The sequence below is a fragment of the Phyllostomus discolor genome, chromosome 5 (genome assembly GCF_004126475.2).
Source record: "Phyllostomus discolor isolate MPI-MPIP mPhyDis1 chromosome 5, mPhyDis1.pri.v3, whole genome shotgun sequence".
NCBI classification, from domain to species: domain Eukaryota; kingdom Metazoa; phylum Chordata; class Mammalia; order Chiroptera; family Phyllostomidae; genus Phyllostomus; species Phyllostomus discolor.
This window is the reverse complement of record NC_040907.2, coordinates 166401045-166424445: the sequence shown is the minus strand read 5'-3', so window position 1 is coordinate 166424445 and position 23401 is coordinate 166401045. Positions and strand designations below refer to the sequence as shown.

At 46.3% G+C, this 23401-nt stretch overlaps 1 protein-coding gene across 6 annotated transcripts in view; it reads left to right on the top strand.

The window, feature by feature from the left end:
• FAM204A (family with sequence similarity 204 member A) overlaps positions 1 to 22853 on the top strand; it is a 30531-nt gene extending 7678 nt beyond the window's left edge. For all 6 annotated transcript variants that reach the window (XM_028514202.2, XM_036027371.1, XM_028514203.2 and 3 more), the window contains exons 6-8: positions 10454 to 10543; positions 21644 to 21750; positions 22031 to 22853. In XM_028514202.2, the coding sequence (XP_028370003.2) occupies positions 10454 to 10543; positions 21644 to 21750; positions 22031 to 22082 (249 nt within the window). In that variant the 3' untranslated portion in view covers positions 22083 to 22853. The remainder of the gene's footprint in view (positions 1 to 10453; positions 10544 to 21643; positions 21751 to 22030) is intronic.
• Positions 22854 to 23401: the final 548 nt, after the last annotated feature.

Below are 23401 nucleotides of genomic sequence, written 5' to 3'. Positions count from 1 at the left end.
GATTGCTGTTACGTAGAGATTGGACCGTGGGGCGGCAAAAGAAGGTGAGAAAAGACCGGGTAAGGCTCTTCCAGGCTCGAGGTCATGGCGGCTTGAACCAGAATGCTGAACGAGACGGAGACGGGGGGAAGGGTTTGAGGTTCTCGGTAGAAGGAGAGTTGACGGTGTTTGTCTCTGGATTGTCTGTGGGGCGGAGGGGAAGGTTCGGGGCCTGAGGAAGGAAACAGCCATTCCAGGTTTTCACCTCAGGCAGTGGTGTGGCTAGTGATGCTGGTTATGCAGAGGGGAAGCTGGGGGGCGGTGTGGGATGTGTGGGAGGGGTGGGGGTGGGGGGGGACGCTTCAGGTGGGGCCTCTCCAGAGGTCAGTTTGGGGTGGGTGGTGCCAGCAGGCAGGAGTGGAACAGACAGTTGGTAAAATGAGGCAGGAACTCGGAGGAGGGTCTGAGCTTTAGAAACACATTTGGGAGCTGTCAGTCAATAGACGGTATTAATACTGAGTGGGAGCTTGAGTCAGTGAGTAACTCACACGTTACCATTTTCTGATTAGTCAGTATTTCTTGTGAAAAACCCTGATTTTCAAACCGTTGTGGGGTGGTATTCCATCATTGAGGGCTTGTGCATTAAGGAACTAACACAACAGAGTTTTACCTTTGAACTTGTGATTCCAGCTTTGTCAGGTGTCCTTATCATTTAGTTCCTAGAACGTGGGGGCGTGGAACCAGGCTCATCTGCCGTAACCAGTTACTGGTGCTGAGCAACCTTTTTATACAGATGTTCAAGTAGGCACAGAATTTTCTTACAAAGAAAGATGATAGGTAGAGTTGAAACTAAAACTAGTTGGAACTAGTTTTAAAATTTGTCTAAAATTTGGAACTAGTTTTAGTTTCAACTCTACCAGTCTGTTACACCATGCTCACACTGCAGAAGGGGCTGGGAAGCATTTTAAAATGTAATTGCCGTACACTTGACCCTTGTGATTCTGGTGGGCTGGTGAGGGGGATGCTCTTGAACTTGTTCTAAAGCATCAAGAAGGAGGGCTTGCTGACAGAAGTGGTCCGTGGGCCATCTCCTACCTGATTTACGTCCCAGCCTCTGACTCAGCCCCAGGCCCAGGTTCTTTTGAGGGAAGAAATGGTGCATTGTTGGTTCTCATGGGACATTTTTGTAAAAGTTTTATTTGTGAATTAGGTCGTCTTTGATCTTCAATTATTTACAATATTTATGTTTTATTAACTATATGGACTTTAGAATGTCTAAATTATTTCTTAGTGAAGTTAAAGCCAGGAAATTACAATTTTAACCATTACCAAAAAGTAGAGATTTTGAGAGTAATTTTTAGTCTATCTGTGTCAGAATTTTATTATTACCCTACATATATGAAATTGTATCTTCCTGATACTGGCTGGATATGGCTATTAATCACTGTCTAAAATTTGTATTTTGTATAGGGTAACTTTACTAAGGGACACTAAGATTCCTTGTGCAAAATCTTTTAGACAACTCAGTTTTAGGAACTATTGTTCTATCTTACATTATATATTAAATGTATTTTTTAAAAAAGTTACAAGTCAAACTTCATTTTAAAAATGAGATTTCTATTTAAGGGAAGACTGCTATAAATATTTTTGTAATCACCCATTGATCTGTTTTATGTTTGGATTTTCTTAACAGTAGACATTACTCTGTATGAATGACATCTAAGAAAGTTATGGCAGTAACTGACAGTAAACTGACTGTAAACTGACTTCGGCCAGTCTTATATCTTCCCAGGATTTGCCAGTAGTATCCGATGAGTAAATGCAAGCCTAAAAGGAAAGGAAGGATTTAATGAAGCCAAATTATTCATATTCTCTTGGTAGTTCAGCATAATCAGGTGTCAGCAAGCTCACACTTATGCTTTGGTTTGGGGTCACTGTTTTGCATGCACCCCTTTTGCTGTGTCCAACACAGTACACAGACATTAAAGAGTGTCTGCAGTGGAGGCACCAAGGTGAAAGCTAAGTGTAAGTCCTGCAGATGGTAGTTGCTGCTCAGGACACCCAGGGAGGGTCATGGACAACACTGGCGTAGATTGCTACTTCATTACCTCTCTGGAGCAGAGCTGCTCTGTTACCGTGTCCCAGGGAGCCTTGTTATACTGTGTTCCCTGACCCTCCAGAATGGTAAAACCAAGCAAACTTTTTTTGTGTGTGTGAACTTCTTAATCTTATGTCTATCGTGTGTGTATTTTTTTCCTGGAACACTGCCAAACTAACTAAAATGGGCTCAGTCAAGGTTGTGTATTTACAACACGGCTTTTACCTGTTTCCACGACAGTGCAGAGAGGCCTGTATTTTTAGATGTAATCTTCCTAATATCCAAAACTTTTAAGAAGTGTACTTTGTATTAAGTACAACCATAATTGTGTTCCTGGCAGCAGTTTACTAATAATTTTGTAATCATTATTTTGAATCTGTGTGGGGATTTCTTTAGAGCAAATTTCACTTGTTCATTTCATTTTAAATGTCTCAGGTATTGTGTAGTTGAGTCCGTTTGATTGTCAGCAGTCATTATTGAGGTAGTGTTACGTACACTTAATGGATACTTTCTGGCATGAAAAACCAGGCGTACTTTTAATTTTTAGAGTAGTTGCACAATGTCTTGGGTGATTTTATTTAGTTGTTTGTGAGAAGAAATTGATTTTGTATAGTGTAACCTTTTTCAAATTTAATCTTTTTAGTAGAATGCTTTTTCCAACCAGAATCTTACATGGAACTCCAATACACAGACCAGACCAAAGTCTGGATGCCTTGTGTGGGCAGGCAGGAGGGGAGGGTTGTGGCGGTGGGTGTGGGCTGGGTGGGGGTCGTGGTGCTACCCTGACGCTCCCCTGGTGTCGGTTACAAAGTGCTCTCTCTCCTCCCCTGTGTGAGCCCTGTGGGGTGAGCAGGTAGGGCTGGTGTTAGTGTCAGAGTCCGGACGAAGAAACTGAAGCCCAGCATGGCCTGTCTAAGAAAACAAACGGCAGGGAAGAGACGAAATGAGGCTTTAACCCAAGTCATGGTCCCAAGTACAGATTTCCCTGAAGTAAAGCCCAACTTAGTTTTTATTTACCCAACTCAGAGAATTTAAGTGGCTAGCGTCCATATGTAAAGGTAACAACCCTGATTCTTAGCTCCTTCCTTTCTTTATGGAGAGATTACCTAATTTTTTTTCTAGATATTTAGGTCTGATCATAGTACAGCACACTCGAGTGGGTAATTCACTTGCATTAAGCTTTAAAAATGGAACGTGTTACATAAATAATACATACCCATTAGCAAAGTTTCTCTGCACGTGCGCACGTGGGTGGTGGATCCCTAACGTTGGCCCCGTGGACTCCTCAGATGCCTGTAGCACTGCCTTGGGCAGCCGCAGCTGCGCTTCCGAGTAACTGGAGGTTACTCACGCTTTGCCTCGAGGGGACCTGTTACATACTGGCTTTGGGTGACTTTTCACCTGTGGCCAAACTGCCCCCCCCCCCCCAAGTCAGTTTGTCTGAATTGAGATATATCTTAAGCGGAAGTCTGATTCCTGCCACAGGGCACCTTAAAATCACACGGAGGCCCCACGGAGCACGGGGAGCCTTCTGTGCCACCTGCCGCTCCGGGGCTGTGAAAGACGACCTAGCTAATTCTCATGAAGCTTACCGAAGTCCAGCTTAAAAGTTGTAAAAAGCCTTCGTACTCAAGTGTCACTTCATGAGACTGCTTGCCGACTCGAGGTTGAATTCTTGGGTCTTGTGCTTGGGGTCTGAGCCCGTGGAGAACTGTGATTAGGTCTGTAGCCATACGGGCTGAGCCTTCTCTCTGTGTTAATGGCGTGTCCACATTTAGATAGAATCTGAACGACTTGTCTATTGAATGACCACCATAGTTTTAAAACCTTTGGTAGGTATTTTACATATATTTCTTTGACCCTTATTATAACGGCGAAGACTGGCGTCACTCTCATTCCACAGGTGAGATCAGGACAAGCTGTAGAGGGTCAGGGACTCCCCCGGTTGCCTGGCTCCTAAGTAGAGGAGCTGGAATGTGAACCCAGGCTGGGCTCAGCAGCCGTGCTCTGTGTGCGCGGCTGGTGACGCGTGGTGTCCAGGTGATGGGAATGTCTCACCTGCAGGAAGGCTTTGCACTCATGTAAGCATTTGGGATGTCAATATCTTCTGAAAGAAGCGGAAAGATTGGGTGTGCACATAAAACCAGACATTTTTCAGAGCCAAAAGTAACTATTATATTTATTTAAGTAAGTTGCCAAAAAAGAAAAAGGAGGGGGGAAAAGAAACAGTTATATCTAGTGAGACTTAGTAGAAATTTTAAAAAAAACAAACACTTTTAAAAGACCTAAAAGCAAAGAAACATACAAGCGGAATTCTAGGATTTTATTTCTAGGAGAGAATTTTGGTCATCCAAGCCAACACTCTCAAGTTTTTCAAGGAAGCGGACACTGAAGAACCAAGCACTGTGTTCACCCAGAGCCGTGACCAAATTCCCTGACTTCCAGGCGGCGTGGTTTCTACTGTGCTCTGCCCTCTCCCTCTGCTCCGAGTGGCTGGGCAGTGGGAGGTGGTTGATGGGGAAGAGGCGCATTTGTACTTTTGGATGATTTATTTTTAAGTGAAAATAATACAAGCTCAGCGGTTCATAGGAGTTTCTAGAAGAGAGGAATGTTCCCCGTTGGGACTTTAACTGGGAAGCGCTGGCTGTGTCCATGGTGGCCAGCGGGAAGCCAGGAACTTGACATGGACATCGGTGGGAAGAGGAGGGTGGGTTTCCTTCTGCACACTGCCCTGGGACTGTTGGAGGCCGTGGAGTGCGGGAATGTGGCGCCCAGGTGTCATGTACTCTCAAGGAGCCTCGGGGCGCTTGGAAGGAAACACAGCCGCCGTAGGGAGTGAGCAGGAGCGGCCCAGGAAGCGATGCTGCCAGTGTGCAGGCCGCTGAGGGGGGGACTGGAGGAGACTGGGTCTGGGTCAGGGTGTCTGGCACCCCCGGAGCTGTGGTGCAGGGAAGATTGAAGTTTGGTGTTAGTGTTTTGTTTTCACATATCTCAGAGGCATTTGTGGAGACACATGATATTCTATTCAGGAAGGAGAGGCCATGGTTTTAGCATTTCTTAAATGAAATACTTTATTTCTGCTACCAAAATAAATAATAATGAAAATATTCCAGATGCAGGTACTGCTCTGTGCTAAATCCTGGGAGCCCCAGATGGAGATGTGCTCCATGCCCCCAAGGAATGTATATTCTAGTAGTAGGAAGATCCATATATAAATAAGCGCAGTAAAATTGGACTTTTTTTAACCATTGGGCACTCTCACCCTAATATTACTGTGTGGAATTCTCTTGGGAACTTGTGAAAGTAGTGGAACTATATAAATGTTTCCCATTTGAGGTGGGTTCTTCCAGTGCCAATGCAGCCGTGGGCCACTGCACAGTGGTAACACAGGCTGAGGGGTGTCTCCTGTGGGAGAGAACTGGGCTGGAAGCTGAGACGCACCAAGCCAGTAACACGCGCGCTGCCCGCAGCACGGAGCCCGAGAGGGGAGGCACACACGCCCAGCTTGCTGCGGTGTGCCAGATCAGCGGGTGCGGAGGGGAGACCGGGAATGCAGCGAGGGTGTAAGGCCGGCAGCAGTTAGTTGCCGGGCAGGGATGGGGGGGGTCTGCATAGGTGCAGAAGGTGACATTTGACACGAGACTTACAAGGATGACCAAGATTTTTCCGATGGAAGCGCATCAGAGGCACAGGGAATGCTAAGAGAACAGTACGTGTGGCCAGAGATCAGGAGGGACAGCGTGGCCCACGCCGGGGCAGGGAAGACATTTTGGGGCCCTGTTGTGAAGGGCGTGGGTGCTCTGCAGGAGGAGTAAGGAAGCGGCACTGCTTTAAGCTGGGTGATGACATGGTGTCTGCTTTAGGAAGCTGGAAGGCCAATTGGGGGATGGTTATACCCTTTCAAACAGGAGATCACGAAGCCCTGGAGAGGCACAGGAGGAGACACGAGCGCGCAGGGTTGGAGGCGTTGAAGCCAGCGAGCAAGGGCTCTATCAGGGCAATGAAGGGGGTGGTCGGCCTGAAGGAGGCCGGGCGCGAGTGAGGAGCTTGTTTTTAGACATGATGAAAATTGAAGATCCACATCTTCAGTATGAAGATAACTAGCAAGTAGTTGGAGCTGTAGATCTTGATACAGGTGAGCGGTCAGACGTTTTAAATTGTGTGGAGCTACAGAGCAGCTTGTAGGAATTAATTGAAGCCCCAGGATTGAGTTACTGAGAGAATGAGGAAGGAGAGAAGGCCTGTCAGGGAACCCCCAGGATTACTCTAGTTAAATTAAGGGCCACAAAGAGGAGGTGAGGGGCTTCAGAGGATATTGAAGATGGATAGTTGGGTAGATAGCTTTAAGAGGGAGGATGTAGTTAACATAGAGATGATTGAGCAGGATGACGGATGGTGTCACCTGTGACTGCGGAGGGTTAGGGTTAGAAAGGTGGCGTGGGGGCGACTGATGTTTTAGAGGAGAGAGGAAGTACTAACCTAAGAAGAAACCAGTTTGAGGGAAGGGACTGGGTCCTCCCATCCAGCGTCTGGTCCAGAGTGCGGGGGAGAAGCCGTGTGCAGGGTGAGAGAGAGGAAGAGAGAGGGGAGGCAGGTTGGAGAGGGCAGCGCCCCCGGTAGCCCTCGAGCAGATGGGGTTGTGATGAGCAACGTGGCGGGATGAGTCTCACCAGGGGAGAGAGAGCTTGCTTTCTCGAGGCGGTGAGGGGGGCAGGACAGAGTACATGAAGATGGCACCTTTGGAGGTGGATAAGCGGAAGGGACACCCACAGCCTTGGTTCTTCTCTTCCCTCCGCTCTCCTGCCGCGGCCTCCTGTGAAGTAGGGACAGATCTGCTAGAAAGGGAGGAGGAGGTAGGGTTTGGGGTTTTTGGAAAAACGGAAGAGACATAGCAGTTCCTTAGAGGAATGTGGGAACTTTGAAGGACAGAATTGAGAGTTCGAAAAACAGCTTTCAGTGAAACCAGCGGATTGAGTTGTTTGATTTTCTCTGACATTGCTGAGACACCTAGATGTTCAAGTAGCAGAAAGAAATGGTTGGGAAATGCCACAGCAAGAGAAGACGGAGGGAATGGAAGGCGTTGCTTAGGTCGGGGCTCACAGACTGGAGCGTGCTTACAATCAGCGGGTTGTCGGGCTCCCCCCGAGTTTCTCATTCAGAGAATCTGCATCTCTAACAAGTCCCCCAGGCACTACTGATGCTGCTGGTCCAGACTCAGACTTTGAGAACTTCTGGCTTCGAGTTCAGTGAGAAAAGGGTAGTCGTGGGCTGCAGGCCGGAGAGGGAGAAAAGAGAATCCAGGAAGGGACCGAAGGACTGAGAATGAATATGGGGGTGTTCGGGTGTGGGGTTCCACATGCAGACAGGGCAGGCTCAGGCCCGCTGGCTACGAACACTTGGGATGCGTGGAAGGACAGAAACTCGCGTGTAGGAAGAATCCTGGAGTGTGAAGGTCCGGAAGTGGAGCGTTCTGGTGACATCTGTCACGGGGCCTGGTGCAGGCGCCCTCCGACTTGCAGTCGTCCAGGAGAGAAGGGGCTGGTGCCTGAGTGCGGCTCGGTGTCCTGCGTCCTTGTTTAAGGGAGTCTCGTTCTCCTTTCTCGTTTCTCCTCCCCTGAAATAAGTCAGCCGGACAGAACTGCACAGTCACGTAATGGATTCGCATTCCGGCACAACAGGCTCCGCTCAGGGACTGGGGCTTTTGCAGACAGAACCGGTGCCCGGGCCACACCGGGAGGGGCACTGGCCTAGGGCATAGACTGCCAAGGTGGGGTGCAGTCAGAAGCCCCTGAATAGGGGCGATGAAGGGTGTTGGAAGGTGAGTCCAAGGTGTTATTTGGGACCATCTGGAGGAGAGTTCTGCAGAGTTGCAAGAAGGGGTAATTTCTGGAGACTGGTAGGTGATCTCAGGACCGGAATGGAAAGAGGACAGGGCCACGTGGCTTGGGGTGAGAGGCTCCAGGGGCGCTTGGATGGCGGTCTCAGGCTGCCTTTGGGAACAAGGAAATGTGTCGTCCCGTGAGCTCCTTCAGTGGGTGAGAGGTTTTGAGAAGGAACAATCTTCATTTATCATGGACACCAGTGACACCCTCACTGGTCTTTGTGTCTGTAATCTTCTGGGGCAGATTATGTGTGGGCATTTTTTAAAATTTAGACAGTATAAACTTTATCCCATTTTTGCTAACAGTAAAAATAGTCTAAGGCAAAAATGTGTCGTATTTATCCATGATGGAGTGATGAATTGAAGCCTACAGACAATTGTTTGTGATTCAGAAACTAACAGCCCATTTAATCTGCTGAAGTAATAGTACTTTTAAAAGAATTTATTACTCAGCTACAGTTGTACAATTTTGTATTAGTGTCAGGTGTACAACATGGTGATTAGATACTTATATTGGGTTGGCCAAAAAGTCCGTTTAGTTTTTTCCATAAAAGACATATTTTCCCAATTTGATCACTCTCTACTCCAACTGGTCTGCCTGACCTTGGGGCATTGTCCAGCGGGAAATCTCCAGTATGAAAACTTCATAAACCACTTTGGACATGTTTGATCATTCGTAGCACCCTCTTTATTTTTGTTTCAGTTGTGTTTTCACCTTACGTGAAATAATAAGGGATAGTGTGCTGAAAATGTGTGTTTTCTCTCAACTTCAATATTAAAATGGCTACACAAAAATTCACCAATTTTGAAATTGTTTTTAAAATGCATGCTGATATGACAGCTGTCACAATACAACCAAACAACATTGTTTTGAATGAAGTGAAGGGCAGCTAAGTGCTACTAGAGCCACCTTACTGGAAAAACCAAATGACCATTTTGGCCATCCCCAAACACTTGACCAGGTGGTCACCCCGGTCGGTCCGGCTCCCACCGGACCCCACACCCGGTCGTCATCATCACACCGTTGCTGACCGTGCTCTCTGTGCCACCCTTCCCGTCCGCGTGGCTGTCTTTGTAACTGGCGTCCTGCGCCTCTCCATCCCTTCGCCTTTCCACCCCGCCCCCAGCCCCCTCCCCCTCCCCTCAGTCTGTTCTCGGTGTCTGTGCCTGTGTCCCCACTCTGTGTACGCGGGTGTTCTGAAGGTCTCGTTTCAGCAGAGGCTCCAGGGGGACGGCGTTTCGCTCGGTGGCGGTGGCGGGTGCAGTCCAGCAGTCCCCCGGCGGAAGGCCCGTCTGCGGGTTGTCCTGTATTGGATAAGGGAGGAGACGCCGGGTAACTGAAAACGTTAAAGGATGTGTTAGACAAGCCGTTGTTAGGGTAAAATTTTCTTGTGAGAAGCATATATTAGACCATTAAAATTTTATTTTTCTGTAGTAACTTTCACAAGCTACTACAGAAAGCTTATTTAAATTTAAGCGTCTTTCCATAACTCTATGATGAATCCTACCTGATTGGTAATTCCATGAAAGTTTTAATTATGCTTTTCTGAAGTATCTTTAGTAAATAAAAAAGTTTCTGTTGGAAAATAAAATCATTCTCATATATAATTTTCTTCCCATGCTTGATAGTCAGGACCCCCGCAGTCGAAGGCTGGGAGAGGCGGCTGAGTGAAGGTGTCGGGCTGCGGGAGGGCCAGAGGGAGGACAGGCAGAGACGAGTCCTGTGGTGACTTCCCACCTACAGACTCGGTGACCTTGGCCAAGTCCGTGAGCCCAGGCCTCCGTTTCTCCTTTCAAACAGGAGAGCAGTGTTACTTAATAGAGTTGTTGTAAGGATTAAATGAGCTTTCTTAGAGTGTCAGCCCAGGGTCTGTCACATAATTTCTGACTATTATCATTTACATTATTGTTGTTAGCAAGAGAGAGTATAGGCCTTGGAGTCACAAAAGCCTGGACTTATTTCATTTTTCTTTGTCCAAGAAATTTATGCCCTTGGATAAGCCATCAATGTCTCTGAGTTGCCTTCTTGTCAATGAATGGTTTGGTGCCAGCTGCCGTGTAGTGTCCTCATGGGACTCAAGTGTTCTGAGTGTGTGATGCGTGTGGTGTGGCCCTGAGACAGGTGGTCTGAGTGTGAGATGTGTGTGCTGTCGCCCTGAGACAGGTGGTCTGAGTGTGCGATGCGTGTGGTGTGGCCCTGAGACAGGTGGTCTGAGTGTGCGATGCCTGTGGTGTGGCCCTGAGACATAGTCTTTGCTAGCAGATTCTTGTTTGCCTTTCTCTCCTACTTTTTTTTTTTATTTTAATCATTGTTCAAGTACAGTTTTCTCCCCCCTACTCCCATTCCAGCCCACCCACCCAACCCTCCCCCCTTCCCCCCCATTACCCCCCACCCCTAGTTTTTGTCCATGTGTCCTCCAAATTTGTTCCTATAAACCCTACCCATTCCCTGCTGAAATTCCTACTTTTAAGTTTTGGGTTTTCTTTCTTTCTAGTCGGGCCTTGAAAAGCGCATCGACCAGGCTGTGGACGAGTGGAATATTGAGAAGGCGGAGGAACTCAGCAACCAGCTGGCCACCCGAGACGTAAGTCGGGCTGATGACACATTTTCTGTATTTCCAGATTTTCTAAAATGAACGCACATTCCTTTTGTGGGCCTGAGTAAGCTCAGTATTCAGATATTTGATCTAAGATTTTTCCTTTCAGGCCGTTTTCTTCTCTCATGTTCTGCCATTTATTTAAAAACATTTTTGTTTCTAAATTTTTCTTCTCTCATGTTCTGCCATTTATTTTAAAACATTTTTGTTTCTAAATTAAGTTTAAAACGTACAGTGGAAATAATCCATGATTGATATTCCACCCTAGATTTTACATAATTCAGAGGGCTTTTTGCCCGGTATGATTAAAAGGCTAGCTCTCTCTCTCTCTGTTTGCATCTCTAACTCAGTTTAGCTCGCCCTCGGGGCGCAGTGCCTTTCTGACTCTTGCTCCCCAAAGTGCTTTTCACTTCCCGTTCCGCGCATTTCCCTCGGCCTTGAAGAGTGTTCAGACCTTCTTTTCTTTAACCCATAGTCTGTAGAAGAAAACTAACAGATACATGACACGCTGAGCATTCTTTTTCCAAGTACGTAGACTTCTGGGAGACCTGACTCCCCCATCGGAGGGGGGTGTTCCTCGAGTTGGGGCTCGCTGCTGGGGGTCCCTAGGCCAGGCCCCACATACGGGGCTCGTGCTGGCGTGTGTTTTGTCGTGGCTGCTGCTGTTTGTAGTCCTTTCTATTCTTTGTAGGACAGAAGGTCTACCATAGCTTTCACTTTTAGCATGTCTCTGCTGTCTGCATTTTATTCTTAAGCTGTAACTACTCCATGGTGTTCGGTTTCAGGGAAACATCATCTGTATGAACTGTTGGCTGTATGTACTGTTCTTTCTTACTCACCTGGAGGCGAGCATTTTTTCTGAGACTAGTGGTGAAATTACGATCTCAGTAAATTTCTCTGCGGAATTACTGTTTCGCTCTTACATCATCAGATGTCAGAAATCTACCCTCGATGACTGTCGATGGCTGCTGGCCATAAGAATCTTGAGAGGTTTACATTTGTGTGTGGGGGAAAACAAGTCCAGAAGTGAGGCTTAGGGGTTCGGAAAGTTGTCTTTTTCCCCTGCCGCCTCAGTGACGCCCTGGGAGGAGATGGGGTCGCCGGTGGCCTCGTGGCGAGCCTCGGTGGCCCGTTAGCTCCACCTCGTCGGCCTCACCCTTGCTCTCGGAGGAGCCTTCCTCTCCCTGCCCCTCGAGCTGAGCTGCCGGTGAGAAGGCGCAGGTGCGGTGCCCGGGAGGCCTCAGGCGTGTGTGCGCGTCCTCGGAGGGTGTTTGGTTCCAGGCGGTGCGTTCCGGTGTGTCACACTGCCGTTTCCGAAGAGGGGACTGGGGGACACGGGCGAGGTGGTTTCCACGGTAAGGGGTGTCTTCTGTCTCACTTTCTGACAGATGAGCTTGCTCTAGAAGTACATGCTATTTTCAGCATTTGGAAGGATAGCGAACATTGTTCTCAAGTGCTCTTTTTACTTCCATACAAAAGTAATGCTTTGTTCTAGTACAAGAAATTAAATTTATTTGGTGTGGGGCTAAAGAATCCTGATGAAAAGAGAAACAGTAATTTGGGTCCTATTCTCGTCCTGGCGGAAGTGGAGAGACATCTGGAAAGTGTTGGCTGCGCAGACGCAGGCCCGGGAGGGACGCTGATGCCGCGCTAATTAGGTGCCCGGGACGGGTGGCTGAGGGCATCAAGATGGAGCTCCTGAACAAACGGTGCAGTCTGGGGTTTCAGTGTCACGTTCACCCCTTGGTGTCTCATGCGCACCGCGGGGGTGAGACGGATTTTGAGAAGTACGTAGTTGCGCGTTTGGGGCCGAAACCCGTCGTAAATTAAACGTATGCGTGCATGGTAGGTGTCCTTTCGGAATCAGGTGTATAGGTTTTCCATCAGGAGCCTTTTCTTTTTTCAAGAGGCAGTGACTGGGACCAGCTGATAAAGCCTTTGCTCAGAGGCACAGACCCCAGAGTTCTGAAAGCCTTTTCTGACCGTAATAAGTGAAACTAATTTTTGATGTTTAACATTTATAAGTCTCTGAAACCAGTAGGGCAGAATCAGTATGGAGAAAAATGAAGCCAGGAGTAGAACCATGTTTGCGGCTGGTCCTTAGAAACAGTTCCTCAAAAATAAGCCCAAACGAGACCGTCGGTCCACCGCCGTGGGGACGCAGCCAGCGCGCGTTTTCCCAGGGCCACGGTCCCTGAAGCTGACGACGGCATTAAGGATGCACGTAATCTGGTGTGGGGCGGCGGTGGCGCTCAAGTTCACGTGTTTGCAGCCTGGGTTGTGCTTTTATCTTTGTTATCTTTGGTTTTGCCCACGTAGTAATGTGGTTGCTTTGAAACTCGCTCTGGTTGATTAAATACTACTTTGTTGTTAACAGTCTTGGAAGAGAGAGGAAGTGAAAAATATACTTGGGTTTGTGTCATGTTGATGAAATTGCTAAAGAAGTTGTCTTTTAAAACTGTTACTCTTACACACACAACAGTCACACACAAGAGTATTTAAGCGTGTCTGTGGCTTGCCCCCTCAGGCCCGAATTGGAGTACATTCCATTCATTGATAGCAGTCTGTCTTCCTCTGGTACGTTTTATCATTTGCAGAGTGTTAGTATTCACATCCGAGACACTGAAGTTATAATTCGCTGCCATCTTCGCTGAGGCCGAAGCCCTTCAACTTGAGCAGTGATGGAGAGTGTTTTGTATCTTAAAGCCTTTGCCTGGGTTAACGAATGCGGCCAAAGGCAGTGACTTCCGCTGCTGGTGCTGCGGGCACGGTATTTTTTTAGAACCTAATTAAGGTCTCACAAGTATAAATGGTTCTGAAAAATTCCATGTTAATATTATCTTTTTATAGATATAAAATACTACATTGGCAGTATGAATTACACTAGGAATTTTAATTTTTATTAAATGTATTAATAGACTAGACAAATGCTTGGATTCCAAAACATAGGTAAAGTCAATAATGTTGAAATAATAATTTGTTACTACTAAAATAACAAAGGTAGGAATGGTTTTGTAAAAAAAATATTGTTTGAATTGATTGAGTTATATTCTTAGCTAAATTAACTAAGCTAAACTTAGCTAAATTAAGTGCTGTCTAAATTTGGGCAGGTTATTTGTAGCATAAACTCTGTCTGCAGAGCAGTTTCCTAGAAAATCTGAAGGTGTTCTCATCGAGGTGGGGTGTGTATCCACCTGAAGAGGTAGTGTCTGCGTTTTATGTCAGCGTCTGAGAAGGGGTCCCCCGTCAGAAGCGCTGCGGGTGCCAGGGCGCCTCCTCCAGCACGCCGGGCACTGCCGGGCCTCAGCTTCCCTGAGGATGCCGCTGCAGCTTACCCTCTGTTTTATGTCGGGTGCTCGTTGTACGTGCCTGTGCACGCCGTGCTGTCCTGACGGAGTGAGGGCTTGGCTTACCTGCCTCCCCCCCCACCTCCCTTCCCCCCAAACCCTTCCCAAATAATAATACGAGTTTGACAGGGTTAGCTATCAGAGTGCCCGGAGTGTGATCACATCTAGAGTTCGGAATTGAAACATTTGTTTAGATTTTTGGAGTAGAGGTGCCCCCAGACTTGGTGAATCTGAAGCCACGTTCCCCGGGGCAGCTGCGGAGCTCTCACACGCAGGGGGGGCGTTTGCGTCGCACGCGGAGGAAGTGCGGTGGCTCTGAGCCCTCTGTTCTGTTCTGTGGTCCCGAGAGCAGAGGCCCCGCCTTCCGCTGTCGTGAGCGCTCTCCCCGGGTGGAAGCGCCTTACCAACCACGTTTCCAAGGTAAAGCAGCTCAGGTGTGAAGCTGGACGCACCTTCCTGTGAGCTGCTGTGAGCGTTTATCAGCACAACCTGTGGCTTCGTGGAGGGTGGCAGGTGCTTCTCATTTTCTCAATTGTGATTTCTAGCCCCCGAGGACTGTGTGAACAAAGTAAAAGTGAGTTGAATATTACTCATTTTTATATAGTAAAAATGTAAAATTTCTCCATTTAAACACTTTATTTTTGTAGAAATGAGATTATTTTGTTAATCTGTACCAATAATGAAGAATACATTCTTTCATACAAAGTCATCTAATGCCTGCAAACTGGGGCAAAATACATTTTATGGCCTTTGAAATTTTACTGCTCTATCCTTTACTGTTTCTTTATTTTTTTCCTTTTTCCAGTTAGTGTTGTTTAGGACCATTTTCTCTGTGGTACATCTCACTGGTTACCCATGGGAAAGAATGGAGGATACTGGAGAGAGAAGAGCCTCACTCGTTCAATAGGTTTCTGCTGGTCAGCAGAGTGGTCAGCTCCCCGGGCCAGCGGGCGCTCTCTCCTGCTGCCAGAGGGTGTGTGTCCGTCAGGGACCCCCTGGAACGGACGCACTTTCGGGATAACTGGTCATTCCCCGGTGGCTTCTTAGTTTAAACGCTCCCCTGTGTCTGGTTTTGTATCCTGCACGCAGTCCAGTTATTTCTTCACGTAGGCGAGCGGTTAGAACAGTGTATGGAAAAGAAGCTACTCCTTTGCAGGTAAGGGACGGCTTCCTTGAATTCCTTTACATTGAGGTTCAACATAGGTTCCTTCCCACAAAACATGGTGTGCAGCCCTGCAGTTGGAGCATTTTAACGTGAGAAAAGTAAGAATGGCGCCAGGTGGTGGGTTTTTCTCGTGCGTTTTAGGTGGGCTTGCTAAGATCTCATGGCACGGAGGATGTTTTCTCTTAACCTTTGGGCTCTGAGTGGATGATCACCTAGAATGGCGTTCCTTGTGCTCTGCTCTAATTATGTTTATCTGTGCTTTTAACAAACCTTAAAAAAAGATTTCAGATGTTACAAGTCTAATTAAAGAGACAGACAAAGCGTAGTTTATACTGTAGATTTTTTCTGCAGTTCAATTAATCAGCATGTTTTCTCTTTTAATTAAAACCATTTTAGTAAATTAAAGCCCACAGCAAAACACATATATAATTTGTTTGTAATTAGCTCTTAATTGGTGGTAGTTGAAGCTTAGCACCCTCGGTTTCTTTCTTCATGATTGCCATTTTATTAGCAGCCAGTCATTAATTAATCTTTTTCTAATTAGCTTATAAAACTGTTGATGGCACATTATTGTAAATGTGATTTTAAGTTCAAAGCTTGTTAATAAGCTTTCTTACTTAGAAGAACAGAGATAAAGAAATTGCTGAAAACAGTACTACAGTTCTTTAAAAAAGCTGTCTTTCTTATGGGGACTGTGTAAAGCATCTAACAGCTTATGGTTAATTTTTTAATGCTTCATTCTCCTCATGAATGGAATAAGTTGTTTAAATATAAATGTGTATATCCAGGAGTAATTTCAACAGTATAACATCTTTTCTCCCTCCTTTGGAGTACTGTAATCTACTTATAATTTGAAGCCTTAATAGTCATCATTAAAACAGGTGTTATATAAACTATTGCACTATGAAATCGAAGTTGATTATATGAATCAAAGTATATTTTCTCACATCTTATGGGCCAAATACATTTTTTAAGTAAATTGCGAGGTGAATTTTATATACCACACACACACACAGACATACACACGATGCACAATTTTGTGTATAAACAGATCTTTGGGGTGTGTTTTAAAAATAGGATTTGTTGGCTTCTACTTTGAAATAAAAACCATTCAGGTCTAGCTGACATGAAGTTGTAGGTGCAAGTGATTGGTGTTGGCACAGCTGTGCACACCCACAGATCTGTGTGGCGCACAAACATGCAAACCCGTGCATGCACGTTTTAAGATGGCAGTGAAATCAGGCTGTTTTCTGTAATAGAAAACGATTTGATTCAAAGTCAGAGCTGAAATGACTGGATATGGCATGGCTTATGGCTGAGCTCCAGCCTCTCAGGTGTGACGGGGAGGGACAGGTAGCGATCCAGACACAGAAGTCCTGAATTCACCAAAGCACATACCGCATTCATTCAGTTGTGGTTTGAGTGAGGCACACAAGCCACACCATGCTCTTTACTAAAATTACCTGCCAGTTTTGTAAAACTCTTTAACTGCATGACGCTCTGAGCTGTTTATCAATATTAGTGCGAAGTTGTGAGAGTTATATATAAAAAAGCATTATCAGTCATTGGAAGTGGTTTTATTCCCCCCCCCCCCCCCCATTTGCTTTTTGAACTTTGCATGTTATTTCAACTTCGGCTGTTTCTTTGCATGTTTTTAAGGCGGGGTTTTAGGATGCTACACTAGAAAGGGATAGCTGACAAGGAAAAAATTAAAAATTGGATAAAAAGTAAATGAATAATGTCATATTACCAAAAAGATGAGAGGCTAATTTGTGCCGACTTTTTGCTAATTTTGTTCAAGCCTCAAAATGAGGAGCTGTCACCCGGTCTGTGTAGCGCCGATGACAGTGCCAATGATCCATGAAATGAGCTGCCGCTGGCTTTGTTCTGATAAGAATGAGCAAATCTGCACAGGGTTCGGCTCCCAGAATCTCATTTTCATACTTGCATGCAGGCTAAAAGAAATAAGCTGTTTGCAGACTTGATTAATCAGACATTGGAGGGGTTTTTGTCTCTTTGATCTCTTTCGTCTCCTAGGTAACTTGCTTGACATTAATGTTGAGCTTGAGTAAAGACAATCAGGAATTGTCGACCAAACTGATATAAAAATTAAAGACCTTGACACTTTAAGTACTCCAGTAATGGTTCCGCTTTACTTCAGAAAACATCTGTTTTCATTTAATTAAAGAACAAAAGAGAATGGCATAAATATTTTTCATAGAAACCTATTATTCCATAAAAAGTTAAAGTATGATAATTGGTATTTTAAAGTAAGTGCCTTGAAAGTATTCAAAAGGGAGGAAAACTTTATAAATCTGTTACAAGCTAGTAGTTTTGAGATGAGTAAAATATTTTATGAAATGGATAAGAAGTTGACAGTTAGGCTAGATTAAGCTGTTTGAATCAGATGCTTCAAATGATTATCGGCGAACTTTACAATGGCAAGGTTTAGCAAGAAAAACTAACTTGATTTTGAAAGTTTGTCTTTTAAAAATCACTATGGTACACGATGTGCCATTATATCTATTTTACAACCCAGTGTGATTTACACATGCTAAACCTGTAAAATTGAAAGGAATTAAAAAAATGTCGCTGAGCATTTGCTTGAGGTTATGCAGCCGCTTTCACAAATCTTCCAAGTGGCTGTAAAGATGAATGCCTCTAGGGTCCAGCCGGGGCCCTGCTTCTCCAACCAGCTAAAGCCCTTATCTTAAATCCAAGCAAAGTACCATTAATCTTTTTGAAAGACCTTTTATGGCTTTTAATATATCCCAAATTAGAACATTTTACACCCTTGGTTCCTGAAATATGGTGATAAAAAGCCTTTAGAGCTTAATTTTCCTTACCGCTTGCTCTGACCAATTTGCAGTTCTTTGTGATAATGTTTAGACACCTTAATTAAAATGCAGCAAAATATTGGATGTTCTATATGGAAAATGCTGATACTTTGGCTGCACATACAAGAAATTCTGTATGTATTTTTTACTCATTTTAAAAAATGTCTTCCCACATTGTGTCGCCGTGGTTATCTGATGACCCGAAACAGTTTTTTTATATAGAAACCATTGACCAAGCTTTTGTGATGTTTACTTGGGCATGAAGAAGCATTTTTCTTCCCACAGAAATGCATGGGGATTCCTGTTGGCCTGTATTACTTGTTTGTAGTACTGAAACATCGCGAGATACTCCTTTATCTCTGGACCCCGGGTTAGTTGTCTGGCCTAGCAGAACGTGCTGCTTCCCTCCTGTCTCTTGCACAGAAGGTCTTATTACTCTTTCCCGTTTTCAGACAGTTCTACCTTGCAACTCTCCGCAAGAATAAGTGAAACATTTATTTTAAGGATTTGAAGGACACCGAATTGATAGGATTTTTCGTCATCAGTGCAAGCTTAAAAGATTCTTCCTGTAAAATACATAGACCAGGCTTGTTTAATGTTTATCTGTTGAAGAACATTCCATTTAGCCTAATCCAAGGCAAAATACAGATGGAAAATGGAGCTTTTACATGAACAGATCTCTTTGAATATATATTGCTTATGCACCCAATTATTATATTTACTAAGTCCATGAAATGGCACCTCCTGTAAATATGTGTTTTGTACATTATAATGAATTGCTTTTTACAAGCTCATACCGCGTCTTAGGGTATGAACGTGCGCTCTAAACCTTGGCTGTGATGTTCATCGTGCCGGGTTTGGCGTTCGCAGTGCCGGGAAACGGGACGCTTTGCCTCCTCAGAGCCTGTGACCGTGTTGAGACGAGGAGCCCATTTAAGTCAATCGACCACACATTCAGACACATTGAGATGCTCCCTGTTTCTCTGTCTCAACTCTAGGAAACCCATATTGGAAAATTTCAGAAAGTTAAAATGTAAGAAACATCTTAATTCACAACAGTTTTAGAAAATAACTTGGTCACATGGTTAGTGGTATGTGGCAAGTATGTTTAGGTCACTTTGTTTCATACTCAAAGTGTAAGCTCAATTGAAATGTAAACTGAGTGGGATTTTTTTTTAATTGGCAAAGTTTGCGTTCATTATTCACACAACACATAGGAACATAGTTAAGTAGAAATGTGTGGTTCTCTGTTCGACCTCTTGGAAGTGGGGGCAGGGCAGAGACTACATAGTCAACAGAAATGTGGAGAGGCCCAGTTTCAATCTTTTTTTTTTTTTAAAGATTTTATTTGTGTTTAGAGCAAGGTGAAGGGATGGAGAAAGACGGGAAGAGAAACATCGATGTGAGAGAGAAACATTGATGGGTGCCTCTGGTACCCACCCTGACCGGGGATGAACCCGCAACTTTGTGTTTGCAGGACAGTGCCCAGCCCACGGAGCCACGGCAGTCGGGCCCCACGGTGCATCTTAAACACAGGCAGCGAGCTGTGCCGCACAACAGCAGGCTGTTCATTGGGCACACTTCCTGCCCTCCCGGTCTGGTGTCCCACAGGGTCCCATGTTCCCCGCCGCCTCGCATGTAGGCGGTGCCATGTAGTAGTTCTGGCCAGAGGGCTGTGAGCAGACGTGACCACTGTCACTTCTGGACTAAAGCTTTTAGGAGCCGGGGTGAGACCCTCCGGCTGTGTCTTCCCCTGCCGTGGCGACTCGGCTCGGAAGCCCCATGTTGAGACGCCGGTACCGCAAGGTGGTGGAGAGCCCAGTCCGCTGCTGACTTGACGTGGAACGAGACAGAAGTTCAGCCAGTGGGATTTGGGGGTTCGTTTGATGCTGCAGTTTTGACGAGCCTCGCCCGGCAGGTGCTAGCCCGACTTTTCACTTAGGACAAACGGATCTCCAGTGGATAGGAAACCTCCTTACTGATAAAGCACCCCACGGCGTCCTCCCAGGGTTCCGTTTCTCTGGAGGGTGATGCCGCAGCCCTTGTCGTGGCCCTTTTTTAGTTGACCTAGATGAGCTTTTAAGTAATGAAGACCTGAAAATAAAAGGAGAACCAAGAGCCCAAGGGCAGTCTTAAAGCAGTGTAACGTCACCGGCAGCCCGTCTCCCCCGCCCCACACTGGAAACGGAGCCCTCTTGTCCGGGGCTCTGTCTCCGGTGCCTAGAGCGGTGTCCGGCAGAGCAGTCCCTTGTGCCCTCACAGTGCTCGCGGAGTGCTTGTTACCCTTGTGCGGGAAGGCGGCTCACGGGGGTGCGGGGCGTGGGGGGCTGAGAAGAAACAGGCCAGCCTGCCTGCTCCGGCGGGCTCTCAGGTCACAGCGGGTCACCTGTTCTTCAAGTGTGGCCTTCCTGCTGCCGTTGAGCCTGGTGTAACTGTCAGGTCGCCTCCTGGTGTTCCATCCTTTATATCGACTCTTCCCCGGATGGGAAAGTCAGACCTAGTCTTGCTGTCATTTAGAGCCCCGGGCAGTGCTTGATTGCTACTCACTCGCTTCACCTTAAAGGACACTGTTCTCGCGGGTGAGCCGGAAGAAGGTGGGGCACGCCGCAGCTCACTTCGCTTGTCTGCTTCCACGCGCAGACTCTGTCTGCCCCTTGGCAAACAGATTCCTAAAACTCGAGCTTCAGTACGTTGGCTCCGAGTGGCTCCCAGCCCTTTTTTTCTCTTCCCTAAGTCTGCTGTCCACTAACATGCATTAGGTTGAGTACAGGAATAGAAACGGTAAGAAACACCGGAAGGAGTTGTCTAGCCTTTGTTGTCTAGCCTGGATTCTTATCAGATGACTTTGGAGCCATTGTCTGCACGGGTATCTTTAAAGCCAGAGCCCACTAGAACCAGGCCACCGTGCTTGCCTGGAGACGCTTCCTAAGGAGGCGCGCTGAGCGGGGAGCTGGGCGGAGCAGTGTGGGAGCTGTGGGAGCCCACGAGCTGGAGAGATGCAGGAGAGATGCGGAAACAAAGGGGTCAAGTTAGAGAAGGCCTCGTAGGGTGGCAGAGGAGGAGGCGCCACTCTGATTGGACCTTCCAGGACTGGCGGGTGGGTGTCAGGAGGAGTAGGAACAGAGGGACCAGCGGAGGGAGGACTCGGGTACCAGGGTCCCGGTGCCCAACCTTTTCACCTCTGAGCATCCGTTATATTTTTTCTATCAGTGAATTAAAAGCTGTTGCTCATCATACGGAGTGCGCTTATGAAGGAGTAATTAGCTTTCCCATGTTTTATTAATCACGTCTCCGACTGCCAGTCAGAGCTTCTGATCAGCATGAGATAGCTGGTGTGACCAGACCGAGTCGCTGTAATTCTAGCCCAGAGCAAAGGAACTGGGTGTCTCTGCCGGTCCACGCAGCCTTATCAGGGGCACATTCCTGCTCAGCCCGCTGAAGTGCCGCAATAGCCTGCAGATCTTCATCTTGGCCTGCGTGGGCCCTCCAGGGGCCTCGGTGTGGGAAGGATTTCCATCCGGGAGGCGGGCGCAGCCGGGGGGAAGGTCTGGGGGCGGGAAGTGGGGTACAGGCCGCATCCGTGTCGCCCTGAGCTTCCACGGCACTGTGGAGGTTCACGGGGTCCTGCACGCAGGAGTTCCCCATTTCCTGACACAGCTTCCGTGTCCCCCAGTGCTCAAGCGTTTGTATTCATGCATTAGCTGGAATATTTATTTTTACTCTTTCTTCTGATTCTTAGCTTGGTGTAAAAATTGCCAAAGCAATCGCCTGCCATAACTTCGTAAAAGCCAAAAAGGAAGCTGAAAATTCACAGGTTGCTCGAAAAAAGAAGAAACTTGCGTGGGGGTAAGTTTAAGGCTTTAGTGGTAATTCTCCGAGCTTCATAGACACGAACACACCCTGGGACATGTTCTGCGGATCCAGTTTGTGCTCCGTGGTCGCTCTTTGCATTTGTGCTGAATGTCTAGGAGACTGTAGACACGGCATTTCTTTATCCTGCCTGGGGTGCATTCTGTGATCGGTGGAGTCTGTGAAAATTTGTTTGTTTTGCTTTGGCACTTGTAAACACGTAACTGTAGTAGAAATGTTTTAGAGATAAATGGAGATACTGTGTTCTTTGTTTCAGGTTCGAGGCGAAGAAGAGGTGGGAAACGAAGAGCAACATGGGGTACATGTGACCCGCGCGTCCTTCCGGACGCCCGTCTTTCCCGAGGCTGCGTGCGAGGCTGCGGTGCTCAGCTGGCCGAGGAGACACTCCTGCCTGTGTTGAAGATGTCGGAAAAGTGGTGGAAGTAGGACAGCAAGCATAAAGTCCGGGGGTGGATTATCAGTCTTTTTTCTAGAGAGTTCATCCTATTGAAGTGAGTGGGATGGGACGTTCTGGTAATTAGCTGTGCAGGGAACCGGAGCATGCACACAGGGAAAGGGTCGGGTTTATTTATTTATTCCCAGGGACCTACATTATACAGTCCATTTTACTCTCCATCCTTCTGGCACAGCATAGCCAGTGAGCTCCTTGTGCCTTCTCATCTGTACCCATGTACCTGCACTTTTCTGGAATTGTGTTTTCTAAGATTGGCATTTGTTTATAATGGATTAGTCATAAATGTAAGAAAGTCTCGATGGATACTGTTTTACAAATGACTGTATCGTAATGTTTTAGAAGTAATTATTGGTTCTTTATTGAATGCAGTAGACTTGATACTTGACAGTCACGTAATAAAAGCAATTGGTTAGTTTTAGTGTACCTTCAGATAAAATATTGCAATAAAAAAAAGGACAGAATGTAGTGTTTGGAGGATGATTTAAATCCAGCTCTGCTTGGAAACGTTTTCCTAAATATCTCTGAGTCGTGTCATTCTTTAAATGATGAGCTGATTCTTAGACGAGAAAATGGTATACCTATATCAGAATGTTATAACTGAAGACAATACAACTTTGGACCTTCTGAGAACCTGGTTTGATTATTTTTACTCCTCTTCTCCATTGCTCCTTTAAAGATTGAAGCATTAAGGGGCCGAAGTGGGGTTTGGTGCTGTGGGAAGTGGATTTCATTAGAGGTGTGTCACCGCCCCGACTGGAAAGGGGTGAGACATCGTGTCACCGGCTGGTACCCAGACGGCAGCTGGGTGCTTTGATTTTTTGGCAGGCCTTAGGTGTTGTAGCGCCTCCCCACCAGGTGCTCGGGGGAGATGCAGAACCACTTACCGTGGGTTTCATCAGTTCACCTTCCCCCTTCACCCTTCATCGGAGGCTCTGGCTGTCCGGTACGGACTTTCTCTGGGTTGACAGCAGATAAATGTAGGAACATAGGAAATGAGTCATGACTATAATTCTGTTATTATTTTGTTATTCGTAGGTTTATAGTAGTAACATAATTTTACTCACTTATTACTGGCATGTTTAGTGTTTTATCTGTGTTCTGGAATAAGCAAATTGCTATTTAAGGGAACAAAAATCACATCTTGCTTCCGCTTAGGTGAGAAAGGCCAGAATA